The sequence below is a fragment of the Sceloporus undulatus genome, chromosome 2 (genome assembly GCF_019175285.1).
Source record: "Sceloporus undulatus isolate JIND9_A2432 ecotype Alabama chromosome 2, SceUnd_v1.1, whole genome shotgun sequence".
NCBI lineage: Eukaryota > Metazoa > Chordata > Lepidosauria > Squamata > Phrynosomatidae > Sceloporus > Sceloporus undulatus.
This window is the reverse complement of record NC_056523.1, coordinates 146,436,156-146,449,525: the sequence shown is the minus strand read 5'-3', so window position 1 is coordinate 146,449,525 and position 13,370 is coordinate 146,436,156. Positions and strand designations below refer to the sequence as shown.

Here is a 13,370-nt window from a genome sequence, read left to right as displayed (position 1 = left end):
CCAAAGGCTGCATCCCGTTTGGCTCTGGTGTCCAGCCTATAGTGCTTAATGAAAGTCAAAGGCTGGGACCAAACAGCAGCTTTGCAAGCATCCTCCAAGGGGACCCCAGTCAAGAATGCGGAGGATGCTGCTACCGCCCTAGTTGCATGAGACCGAACCCTGGCCGGGAGCGGTCTGCTCAACAGTTCATAGCAGAGGTGGATGGTACCAGCCACCCATTTGGAAAACCTCTGTGCAGATACAGGCAGTCCCTTCTTCGGTTCCGAGGAGCATTGAAAAAGTATCTCGGAATGACTCGAACCCACAGTTCTGTCCAAATAGAAGGCCAGAGCCCTCCAAACGTCCAAGGTGTGCAGACTGCGTTCGACCTCAGTGGTCGGGTTCGAAGCCAGGGTAGGTAATACAATGTCTTGGCACATGTGGAAAGCAGACACCACCTTAGGCAAGAAGGTGATGTCAGTACGGAGGACAACCTTATCCCTATGGAACCTAAGGAAAGGCTGGTCCCTCCACAAGGCACAGAGTTCACCCGCACGGCAGGCAGAAGTGATGGCCACATGGAAGGCAGTTTTCCAAGTCAACAGTCTCAAGTCCGTTGTGGCCATCGGTTCAAAGGGCTTGGATTGTAGGGCAGACAACACAGCATCCAGGCTCCAAGCCAGGGTTGATACCGAGACTGGGGGATGGAGGTTGCCACAACATCTCAGGAAACTCTTGACAAGACAGTCCCTGAAAAAAGAAGGTTTGCCATCAAACTGAAAATGTGAACAGATGGCAGAAAGGTAGCACTTAATGGACGTGAGGCAGAGCCCTGCATCCAACAGCGCCATCAGAAACTCCAGCACTATCGGAGTCATCACCTGGGCTGGAGAGAGGCCCCTGTCAGAGAGGAACAACAGGAACTTCTTCCATTTGGAAGTGTAGGACCTCTGGGTGGATGGTTTCTGGGCAGCCAGGATCACCGTCCGTACCGAGGCAGGTAGCGAGGCTAGGGACAGAGCCTCCAAGCCACCAATGGAAGGCACTCGATGTCCGAGTGTCAAACCTGCCCGTTCTGGATTGTGAGGAGGTCGGGACGGAACTCAAGGCGAAGAAGGTCTCTCCTGGAGAGGTGGAGTAGAGATGGGAACCATGGCTACCTCGGCCACCACGGCGTGATCAGGATAGCATCCAAGTAGTCCGCTGTCATCTTGGACACGCCCCTGGTGATCAGTGGAAACAGAGGGAAGGCGTAGAGCATCTCTCCTGACCAAGCGAAGCTGAACGTGTCTCCAAGGGATTTCTTGCTGCGCGCCTGGGAGCAGAACTGGAAACAGTGGCTGTTGCGAGCGGTTGCAAAAAGGTCAATCCGGGGAGTTCCCCATCGATGAAAAAGGTCACTCTGGCTGAGGCAGAGAAAAAGGCATGCCAATGCAGACGTTGTGGGAGTCTAGCCACCATCGTAGGGAACGGGCAACGGGCCTCAGGATGGTGAGCCACTGGAAGGTTAATCCTCCCTAGGGTCAAAGACCAACAGGAACCATGACTGGAGCGGTTGGGATCGAAGTCTTGCCCACGGGGTGACAAAGGTTGTCGAGGCCATGTGTCCCAGGGCTACCTGGCTGTCCCTGGTCCTCACCCTTCTGTGAGTTAAGCAGATCTCGACGGCAGAGGAGAGAGCCTGGAAACGGTCCGGAGGGAGATAGGCGACGCAATCTTCGGAATCGAGGATGGTGCCAATGAACTTGACTTGCCTGGATGGAGTGAGGTGAGACTTCTCCAGGTTGACGACGAGCCCAAGAGATGACAGAAGACTCAAAGCGAACTCGACCCCTTCTTGCAGCTCCTCCACGGAGGGAGCTGCAAAGAGCCAATCGTCTAAATAAGGAAAGACTCTGAGGCCTTGCTGGTGAAGGTACGCTACGATCGGAGCCATACACTTGGTGAAGACTCTCGGTGCTGTGGAGAGGCCAAAGGGCAGAACATTGTAGTGGTACATGTCGAGGCAAATGGCAAAGGCGAGAAATCTCCTGTGGCTGTGCCAAATCCCCACATGGAAATAGGTGTCCTTCAGGTTGATGGTCGCGAACCAGAGCCCCTGATGCAACAAGGGAAGGATGGAAGCAAGGGTTACCATATGGAACCGACGATAGAGGAGAACGTCATTAAGATCTCTCAAGTCCAGGATGGGTCTGATGCCTCAATCAGCTTTTGGTACTGTGAAATATCTTGAAAAGAAACATGTAAGGGCTAGATCAGGGTCAACAGGCGAGATCACCCCTTTAGCGAGCAATATGCGTACTTCGTCAAGAAGGGTGTCTGAGGGGACAGTGGAAACAACGGCTCCAGTTGGTTGGAGCACTCTGAACTCAAGGGCATAACCCCTACAGACTATGTTCAAAACCCATGAGTCAGTGGTGATCAATGCCTAGATGTTACCAAAGGGCTTCAATCTGTCCAGGAAAGAAGAGGAGGGAGGCGGGACGAAGCATGCAGGGACCCTTCCAAACCTCTTCTTGTCCTGGTCGGTGTCCTGCCGGCGATTCTTTCGGTACCGTGCAGGAGTGTTGCGCCGGCCAGAGGAGGAGGAAGACTGGGAGGGGTAGCGCATGGTAGAAAGGGCATGGTAGATAGCCCAGACACATGTGGCACGGTAGACCTCGGTGAAGCAGGAGTCCCGGACAACTGAGGCGAGGCAGAAGGAGAGGCCAGCACCCTCACAGCTTCCGAGTGCTCATGGCGAGGCTTCTTGTGGGACTCGCCCGAAGACTTGAACGACTTGCGACCGGGATCGGCACCATCACCGGACTGTTTATAATAGTAATAATAAAAAACTTTATTTATATACCGTCTTTCCACAATGATCAAAGCGGTTCACAAGCGGTTCAATACAATTACACTGTACATCGAATACAAAATAATTAAAACCACGAGTACACAGTCTTCTTAGAGCTAGCCGGGTCTGAAGAGCCCAGAGATGGCTTGGCTTTCTTGGCATGGGACAGAGGAATGTTGGTAGTGACCTCGCCATATGTCTCCTCTTTTTTGAAGTCTTAGCGCTAGATTCTGCCTTTTTTTCTTTCTTTTCTGGCGGAGGAGCTGACTTAGAGTCTGACTCTGGTGTCTTAGCCTTATCCTTCTTGTCCTTCTTGCTGGACGAAGATTTGGAAGCTGAGGCCTTGGCCACAGTGGTCTTCTTGACCTCGGTTCCAACGGCCTTAGCGATGAATGAGGACGGTTTGGAGGATGAGCCCTCAGTCCAGGTCGTTTTGTGGGGACACTTCGAGAGTTTGGTGGTGGCACTGGGTTCTTCTGAACCGCGGGCCACTTGGAGGACAGCACTGGGCACCATGGGCCATGACAGGACTCAGTGCAGAGGTCACACTGGATGGGCTACCAGCGGCAGAAACGGCGGAAGCTGAGGCCAAGGCCACAGGGGCTGAAGTAGGGCGGGCGACCTCTTCCTGCGGTTGAAGAATTGCAGTAGTCAGGCGGGACTCACGGTTCTTCCGGGCCTGTGAGGTCATCGACTTGCAGAGCGGGCAAGCCTTGGTGTCATGGTTCTTCCCGAGGCACAGAAGGCAAGAAGAGTGCGGGTCCTGAACGGGAACCTTCCCGCCACAGACATCGCACTTTTTAAATGGTGCTGGAGACACCAAGGAAAAATCGTTGAGTGAAATCGAAAGCCGAAAGCGAAGTCAGACAAGCCAAGTGGTCAACAATACACGGTGGAGGTCAGAAAAATCGTAGTCAGAAATCGGTCTGAAGTAAAAAAAAACAGTGATTAAGCAGAAGAGCACAAGCGAAGTTCCCTGAAGCAGCTAACGTGGCGGGAACTCAAGGGCTTTATAATGGATGGGCGGAGTTACCGCCAAAAAAGTTGCTAAAAGTTGCAAAGTTAACTTTGCCCAGTGATTCTAGAAGTTTCCAAACAGCATTGCGCAGGCGCAGTACAACCCATTTGTATGATTCGCAGAGACCACAAAGAAGAAACAAAGTTTGTATACACTGAATCATCAGAAAGCTAATTTGTAATTGTCTGAGCTGCCCATGCAAAAAGTTTTGATTTCTGGAGTATTTCAGATTTTGGAATTCCAGATAAAGGAGATTCAACCTGTATCTGTTAGCGATATGTACACACACACACATACAAACGGCAGTTCCTAAGATTACTGAAGAACATTCATGAATGTGAAATCAGCTTAGAGGTGCAGAATGTAAGTGCTAACCATATAACTCTGTGCCTACACATAGGTTTGGAGATTTCTTTTACCACACTGAAGGTCTCCAGCTCCACAAGTGACTTGAGACGCTCATTCTCTTCTCTCAATATCAGAAGTTCATCTTGTAGTTGTAGTTCCTCAGCAGTCTTTGGAGAACTGTCTCTTTCACAGTAGGTTGACACCTGGGCTTGCTGCAGTTCCTGCTTCATCAGGTAGAGCTGGCATTCACAGGATCAAGGAAAGAGGGAAAGAAGCAGTGGTCAAGGTGAATGGCACTGAAGAACATTTGTAAAACAGTTTGTTATACTCAGTGTGGCATGTTGAATCATCTAAGGCAGGGGTGGGCAACTGTGAGCTTCCAGAAGTTTATTTGTTGTGTTTTGGTTTTTTGCCTACATTTCCCCCTAGCCAACAGAGCAAAGAGTTATGGGAGCTTAAATCCAAAAGCATTTGGATAGCCAACAGTTGCTCACACTGGTCTAAGGTTTTGGTTTACAAGTATAATCAAGCACTGTTCCTGTTTGGGTATTGATTTAACAGAAACTGAGCCAAAACACTGCCAGCAAGAAGCAAGTTAGAGGCATTAATATGCTCAGGAAAACAGTGCAGCATCAGAAGTAAATAAATAAGTAAGTAAGTAAGTAAGTAAATAAATAAATAAAACAGCTCAAAATTAGAACAAAATGGAACATCCTAGTTGTCATGGAATGTTGTGTATAGTCAGTTGAAAAAGATACATGGGAAAGTGTGAAGTGTGTGTCTATGTGTGTTCATGTGTATGTGTATATATGTGTATATCCCCTCCTCCATAAACATTTTACAGCTTCTTCTAATGCTGGAAGAGAACATAGCTAGCTCAAAGAAGTCTGAACTGAAGGACTCTTTCTAAGAGATGAGGATACACTATCATGTTTTGTTCTAGCTTCCACTTGTAATCTCTAACTGTGACTGCTAACTTATTTATGTTCTGCAAGAGCACTAGAATAACAGCAATGGCAAAGTCAATCACAGCACATGAAGAAAGAGAAAAGGGTGGGAAATTCTAAAGAAATTATGATCACCAGAGGCTCCTTTAGCCTACTATTCAGGCTCAGCCTAACATTTAAGCTGAGAGCATGGAAAAATGTCTACGTTTAACCATTAACAAAAGATTATGGGTGCACCTGCATTGTTGAAATAATGCAGTTTGATACCACTTTGCTGTAGCTCCATCCTACAGAATCCTGGGGTTTGTAGTTGTACAAGGTCTTTAGTCTTCCCTGCCAAAGAGTATTGGGGCCCCAAAAGGTACAAATCCCAGTAGCAATTGATGATAGTCGGTGACGTTTGATCTGATTCTGCCCTTTTGCCCTTCTGACTTTTGTTCCAATAACTGTACTGTTTTGATCATATTATCTCAGTATTTATATTTTTATTATATTTTATACTGGTTAATGACAGAATAAATTATTGATTGAGTGATACAAATCTCAGGATTTTATAGGCTGGAGTCATTGGCAGTTAAAGTGGTGTTACACTGCATTATTTCTATAGAGTAAATGCACCCTATGAGGATTTCAACAAAATGTATAATCACTGATGGCAGACAATCATGGCTTACAGGACTAGCTGACCTCCATGCCTTACCATACCTCTTCCTGTAGACTCTGGCATCGAGTGATGGCCAGGTCCTTCTCCTGCAGAGCACTGCTGTACCGTAAAGAGAGGCCATAAAGTTCATCCTTAAGCTTGAGGGCCTCGTGGAAATGAATACTGAGTTCCCTCTTCATGCGATTACACTCAGCCTCAATGCCCTGCAGGCTTTCAGCCTGGGCTTCCAGTCGGGCTGTGTCCTCCTTCAGTTTCCGGCAGTGATGGAGCAGGGACACTTTTTGCCGCTTCTCCTGGCTTAGCTCCTCCTGGAGACTGCTCACTGCCTTGGCCAAGCACTCTGTCAGCTGGGAGCTCTCAATCAGGTCTAGGGGAAAGGAAAGAACATTTAGACCCCTCTCCAGTAGTAACAGCAATATCATTTACTTCACTATACCGCTTAATAATGAACTCAGCACTCGCTAAGCACTTTACAATCTGTAAGCCAATTACCCCCAACAAGCTGGATACTCATTTTATTGACCTACAAAAGGAGGGAAGGCTGAGTCAACATTAAAGCTCTGGGATCGAACTCACAATGTTGTGGTTGCAGTGCCCATTTAACCACTGCACCACCTGGGCTCCCTCTCTAGCTCCACAATCTGATACACTAAGGCTTCTGTCTCAGGTGGCAGACTTCTGGCACTACTGAAAGGCAGCAAATAAGTTATTTATTATATTTTTACTACCAGGAGGAGAGTGTGTAGGAGAGGTTGTAAAATAATTACTATGTATAGAAGGGAGATAATTTTTATTATCTGCCTCAGGTGTCAAAACATCTTGAGCCAGTTTTGCCCAATAAACTAAGGACTTGTTCTAGATTTATTACTGGATATAGGAAACAACACTACATATAGCTGCCATCTATTAATATGTATTAAAATCTCCTGGAACATAGAACAACATCTGAAGTCAAAGAAACATAAATAAATAGGTCTGGTATTATTTTGGCTTCTGAGAAGGTTACTAGTGTCTGCTCAATAAAATTAAAATATTCCTCTCTATTCCTTCCACAAGGCATGCCAGCACCAGTGTTCTCTGGTCATATTGTTGTTGGATGCCTTCAAGTTGTTTCCAACACTAAGGTGAACCTATCACAGGGTTTTCTTGGCAACATTTGTCCAGAGTGGAGTTTGCCACCCTCTGAAGCTGAGAGAATTAAAATTAAATGAGAGAGTGCAACGTGGCAAAGGTCACCCAGTGAGTTTCCATGGCCAAGCAGGGATTTGAACCCTGGTCTCCAGACTCGTAGTCCAATGCTCTAACCACCACATCATTCTGGCTCCTCTAGTCCTGCCCATCAACGAGACAGTACATAAGGTTTACAACTCTGGGATGGAAGGTACTCTCAAATTGCCCATTCTACCCAGAAGCAAGCATTACATAGAAATAGGTTCTGTGCTGGGAGTGGAAATGCTCACCACTGAAATGGTTGTGATCTATTGAAGGCTCCAAACCAGTGATCAGCACATAAATATCAGGATTGTGCAGTTTCAGACTTTCCAGGAAAGCAAGGGCTCCATTTTTCCCACGGGATTTCAAGAGATCCAGCATGTGACCTGAAAATGTTTTTTAAAAACAATGTAAGGTGATGGGACTGGGAAACCTCACATGGGAGAAATTGGAAGGTTTGTCCTGCTCAGAGAGAAAAGCATACATCGTGTTTCTTACAAGGAACACAACACCTATTTAAATGTCTATCAGTGGCTAGCCTTCATTCCAAATGGTAGCACTATTGATTTGTTAGCAAGGGTAGCCACAACTCCCTCTTGCTCCCAGGTTACTAGTATAGGTCATCTTGTGAATGGAAACTAACTTGCGCCCTCCCCCCCGCCCCTGAAATTTAGTACTTCTCTGCTATCTGCCTATAAGTGAGGATCTCTATGAGCAATGATCTCTATGAGCTTGATTATGTAATAATCACTCCCACTCCCAATTAATTCTCAAGTAAAAGAGCAATGAGGAAACATTTGTTTATTCCAGAAATGGGTGGATTGCCACACCCTACACCAAGACTGCTCACCCACTCTCATGGCACTGTTGGTGAACTGAGGATTGTGGAGCACCTCTTCCTCATCCAGCTGGCCAAACACCTTGGCTTGGCGCAAATAGGGGGTAAGACGGCTAGGGCATACAGCCCGCACAATCCTGTAGCGATGGCTGTCCACCATCTCCCACAGACGCTCCTCATCCATGTCACGGAGCTCTTGATCTACCAGACTGGGGTCATCTGCTCCTGCTTCTGCCATAATGAGAACCTGGAAGGAGAAGAGACATTTATACTTTTGGAAGAACAGAAATCCAAAACATTTGAAGGTCTAATCTGCACTGTAGAAATAATACAATTTGACACTGCTTTAACTGCCATGGCTCAATGCTATGACATTCTGGGAGTTGTAGTTTTGTGAGATTTTTAGTCTTCTCTGTCAAAGAGTTCTGGTGCCACAACAAACTACAGTACAAATTCCACAATTCCATAGCATAGAGCCATGGCAGTTAAAGTTGTGTTAAACCGCATTATTTCTGCACTGCAAAGTACACTTAAAACAGCCTTCCTTGAGCTAGTGCCCTCCTACAAATCCCAGTCAGCCTAGCTAATTTGACCAATGGCATGAAATAATGGGATTTGCAGGCCAAAACCAAGGGACCAAATTAGGGAAAGCTTCTCTAAGGGATTGCATTCCATTATCTACAGTTTTTGTTTCAAAATGACACATATTATAGCTGCTTATAGTTGACCTCTTGAATCTATTACTAGATTTGAGTTGACATATAGGCCATTCTACTTCATTCAATGGGTCTAGTCTAGTAAGAAGTAAAAATTTCAATAAACTGCAGTTCCCAGGATTCCATAGGATGGAACTGTGACAGTTAAAGCAGTGCCAAACAGCATTAATTCTGCAGTGTGGCAGCAGCCTAAGAGACTGTAGACCATAGAATCATAGAATCAAAGAGTTAGAAGAGACTACATGGGCCATCCAGTCCAACCACCTGCCATGCAGGAACTCCCTCTCAAGGCACCCCGACAGATGGCCATCCAGCCTCTGTTTAAAGACCTCCAAGGAAGGAGACTCCACTACACTCCAAGGGAGTTTGTTCCACTGTCGAACAGCCCTTATTGTCAGGAAGCTTCTCCTAATGCTGAGGTGGAATCTCTTTTCCTGCAGTTTGCATCCATTGTTTCGCATTCAAGTCTCTGGCGCAGCAGAAAACAAGCTTGCTCCCTCCTGAATATGACATCCCTTCAAATATTTAAACAGGGCTATCATATCATCTCTTAACCTTCTCTTTTCCAGGCTAAGCATACCCAGCTCCCTAAGGCGTTCCTCATAGGGCACAGTTTCCAGACCCTTCACCATCTTGGACGGGTTACAGACCGCCGAAAAGCAGCAGACCGCCGGTTGCAGTATCTGGGAACTGCAGCAGCCAAACGGTGTGGTTCCCGGACGCTGCAAAGAAGGAGCGCAAAAATCGCGCTCCTTCCTGGGCCCCGGATGTGATGCTGCAAGGCGCTAGTCACACACTCACGCCATCATATCCGGGGTGTGACGTGTGGACGCAGAGCGTCCACTACGTAAAGATGACAGCGGCCATGTGAAACGGCCACCGCCATTTCGTACGGACTCAGTCTGTGCTGGAAGAGACGCCCCTTTCTAACCCTAGCATGGACTGAGTCTGTCCTAGGGTGCCCGTCTGTAATGGGCCTTAGTTGCCCTCCTTTGGTCACGTTCCAGTTTCTCCACATCCTTTTTGAATTGTGGTGCCCAGAACTGGACACAGTATTCCAGGTGAGGCCTGACCAAGTGTTATGAAAAGCTGACACAATTATAATTAACAGTAGTTAATTATAACACCAAATCCTGCCTTCTTATTGGTTTTTTTGAGGCTCATAATAAAGATCTGCATACTAATGAACTAAGCATTCAGAGGGTAGGCATATTGCAGGTAGATGCGATTATAGGTGATTGGACATAAATACAGGAACTTTAAATTGGAAAAAAAATTGGCATGAAACACTGTGGGATTTGGCCCTAATAGATAAACTAAGCAGCAATTGAACACAGAAAATTATCACAGATACCTTACACCACTAGGAACAAGATTATTTTCACCCTCTGTCTATGCAAAGAAATCTGTGGAGAGAATTAATAGGATAAATATAAGTAAGGACAATACACATAGATTACCTATAACAAAATAATATTAGTATGAGAAACTAGGTATTAAATAAAGCAATATGTTTGTTGTGCTTTTATTCTAAATTATCCCTTTTGTTCAATTGCATGATAAATTAAAATTATTTTAAAAGAGACAGTGCTGAGCAGTCTCTTTTAAGGAGACAACCGGCCAAAGGGCTGAATTCAAGTTTCCAGTGGGAAAGTGCTTTGGTGCCCTTTCGTTCCTCTCCATGGGTAGCAGAAATAGAATACACTGTTGCAGATGCCCTAAATGTAATGATTTGCCCAACCAGAGCAGACTATTTGCATCAGTGGAACTTACATGAAATCTGACTTATCAAGTTGTCATTGATTAAATGGGTCTATTCTAACTTCAACCAACTATTGGATTTAGGCCGATATATTTATATTTGTTTGCATCAAATAGAGGTAACAGAATCTGTGTGTGTATATAGTGTAAATATTATATACAAAACATAGTTTTTACAGTGTTTGACAAACAGAGCATGAACAAATATTTCAAATATGATTGCAAGACTCAAGAAATAACTTTATTAAACCAAGTCACACAGGCTGAGTGAGCCTAAGGATAGATCATTTGCCGTTGCAACTGCTGTTGGCAGACCATTCTCTCTCTCTTTCTTTTTAGGCTGTTAACAAGGGGTTAGAGTTGGTTGATGTTTCATCAGTGGGAGCTCATGGTTAGGAAATGGATTTCTGAGAGGATTGGAATCCAACTGTCCACATGCCAAAAGAATATGAAGTCACTATGGGGTTTCCAGGAAACACCAGGATTTTCCCTGACTGCTTAGTTTAAAGCAAAATTGGGTTAAGAGTAGAAAGCATGGATTCTCCCTGGAAGCAATTATATGTCATCAGGACTGCCATCAGATTGAGTATGGTGTTTGTCATCAGTTTAGACTAGCCCTTGAACCAATTAATTGCATACCCAGATATTTTACTAGAATTATTAATCAACTGCATCAAAACAGGGATCAATTGTTGGGGCTTTGAAATGAATAACAAAAGAGCACCTGCAAAAAAAGCTCCCTACATAATCTGCCTCGCACTCTTAGAACATCGCGGAAGAATTTGTTGGAATTACACACAACCAGACTAACTTCCACTTCCCAGAAAGCCTTTACTGCAGCTGCTCCAAAACTCTGGAACAGTCTCCCAGAAGAGATCTGTCTCACTACCTCCTTGGAGGCCTTTCAGAGGGCAGTTAAGATGGATCTCTTCCGGTGAACTTATCCACCTGATTTCTTATAAGACATAGTCTTCTACCTCTTTGACCTAGACTGAAACATCTCTCTCCTCTTTTGCTTTAATAGTATCATTTTAATTGCTATCTATTTTTATATTCTATTGTACTATACTGCTGTTTTTATTGTTCTGATTTGTTTTTGTATATTGTATTGGGTTGTAATCCTGCCTTGATCTACCTGGGAGAGGTGGGAAAATACAAATAAATTATTATTATTATTATTATTATTATTATTATTATTATTATTATATTTGTAAACAAACACTGCAAATTCCTTAAGTCCACAGTGCTTTCTTACCACAAGGAAGCTATACCAGAAGGTATTGTCACATTGTTGTTGCTGTTGTTGTTGTTGTTGTGTGCCTTCAAGTCATTTCTGATTGATCATGACCCCATCACAGGGTTTTCTTGGCAAATTTCTTCTGGGGGGGGTTGCCATTATCATCTGAGGCTGAGAGAGTGTGACTTACCCAAGGTCACCCAGTGGGTTTTTACATGGCAGAGCCAGGGCTTTGGTCTCCAGAGTCATTATTAAATGCTCAAACCACTATGCCATGCTGTGTCAGTGTTCTCTCTAGGGAGAGAATATATACCAGGGTTCAAATCCATGCTCATCCATGGAATCCCACTGGGTGATCTTTAGCAAGTCCCACTCTCTCAGACTCAGAAGAAGACAATGACAAACCTCCCTGGAATAAATCTTGCCAAGAAAACCCTGTGATAGATCACCATAAGTCAGAAATGACTTGAAGACGCCACAACAAATAACAACACAGTGTGATTCTTTTATGGGCCACAGTAAGATACCAAACATACGTCACATGCCAAAGGCACTGAAGGGAAAAAAGGCAATGAATTTCCATAGAAGTGGTAAAGAGTAAAACATTCTCATACCATTTAAATATTTTCCAAGGACTTTCTTCTACCTTCATGGTTCAATGACCAGGAAGTGGCAGAGAGCAATGTTGCAGCTATTTACAACAATTTAAGGAGTTCACAGAGTACAACTGGGTCAAGAATCATATTGATATGCATTTCTATTTCTTGCCTAGAAATGTTTTGCCAACCTGGGAAAACTGTAGTTTTGAGGGAGAAAGGCTGAGGAGAAACTAAAGTACACTGGTGCCTCGGGATACGAAATGATCGGGTTACGAAATTTCCGGGATACGAAAAAGTTGGATTGGCAAAAACTGTTTCGGGTTACGAAATATTTTTCGGGTTACGAAATTCATTTCGGCGCGAAATTCAAATGCTGCAAAGTGCAGCTATAGGCTTTCCAGTGCTAACGGAAAGCCTTTTCGGGTTATGAAATTTTCGGGTTACGAAAGGAATGGCGGAACGAATTAATTTCGTAACCCGAGGCACCAGTGTACCTGGGCCATAGCATTGCGGGCTGAGATGAAATGTGGGCTAAGATGAAATGTTCTGTCAAAACTGTACCATTAAGACTTCTGTGTTGACCATTCACAGGAATTTAGACAGGTACTAAATTATTAAGCACTGACAGCAGTTATGTTCTCCCAGGAATAATGAAGACTGGCTGAAATCTATCCTGTGCACATGTACTTGGGAGCATGCTACACTGAACACATGAAGGACACTTATTTCCCCCCCCCCTTTTTTTTTTAAATAGAAAATATATTTATTTAAAATTTATCACATAGACATATACAAACAACCCATCCACTTTCTCCTCCCCCTTTAAAATAAGAATTGCTGCTTGTTCTCCATTTAGTTTCTTAAATGATAACATTTACCTCCACCTAACGCTTCTAAATTCCTTTTCTAAACTAATTATCGTAATATTAATATTATTCCACATTCACTCCATTTACTATTTAACAACAACAGCAAGATACACTTTCAACATACACACACACAAGGTCTTACGTAAACACACAAAAGAGGCAGAAATCAATTGCCCGGTTATGGAACCCCACAGCACTAATATCCCCTTTTAATTGTTTAACATAATATATAAATGGTTTCCATTGTTCCATAAATAGTTCCATTTGTTTTCCTTTCATTAAGGTAGTCAATTTGTTCATTTGAGACATTTCTGTAACTTTTCCAAACCAGTCCATACATGTTAGA

The 13,370-nt window shown here is 44.5% G+C and overlaps 1 protein-coding gene across 1 annotated transcript in view; it reads right to left on the bottom strand.

The window, feature by feature from the left end:
* The window catches only part of CARD14 (caspase recruitment domain family member 14), a 36,929-nt gene that overhangs the window by 20,592 nt on the left and 2,967 nt on the right, over positions 1-13,370 (bottom strand). Inside the window, 5 exon segments of the mRNA XM_042449423.1 lie at positions 4,253-4,420; positions 5,834-6,159; positions 7,253-7,390; positions 7,855-8,089; positions 9,913-9,964. Coding sequence (XP_042305357.1) covers positions 4,253-4,420; positions 5,834-6,159; positions 7,253-7,390; positions 7,855-8,080 — 858 coding nt within the window. The 5' untranslated portion in view covers positions 8,081-8,089; positions 9,913-9,964.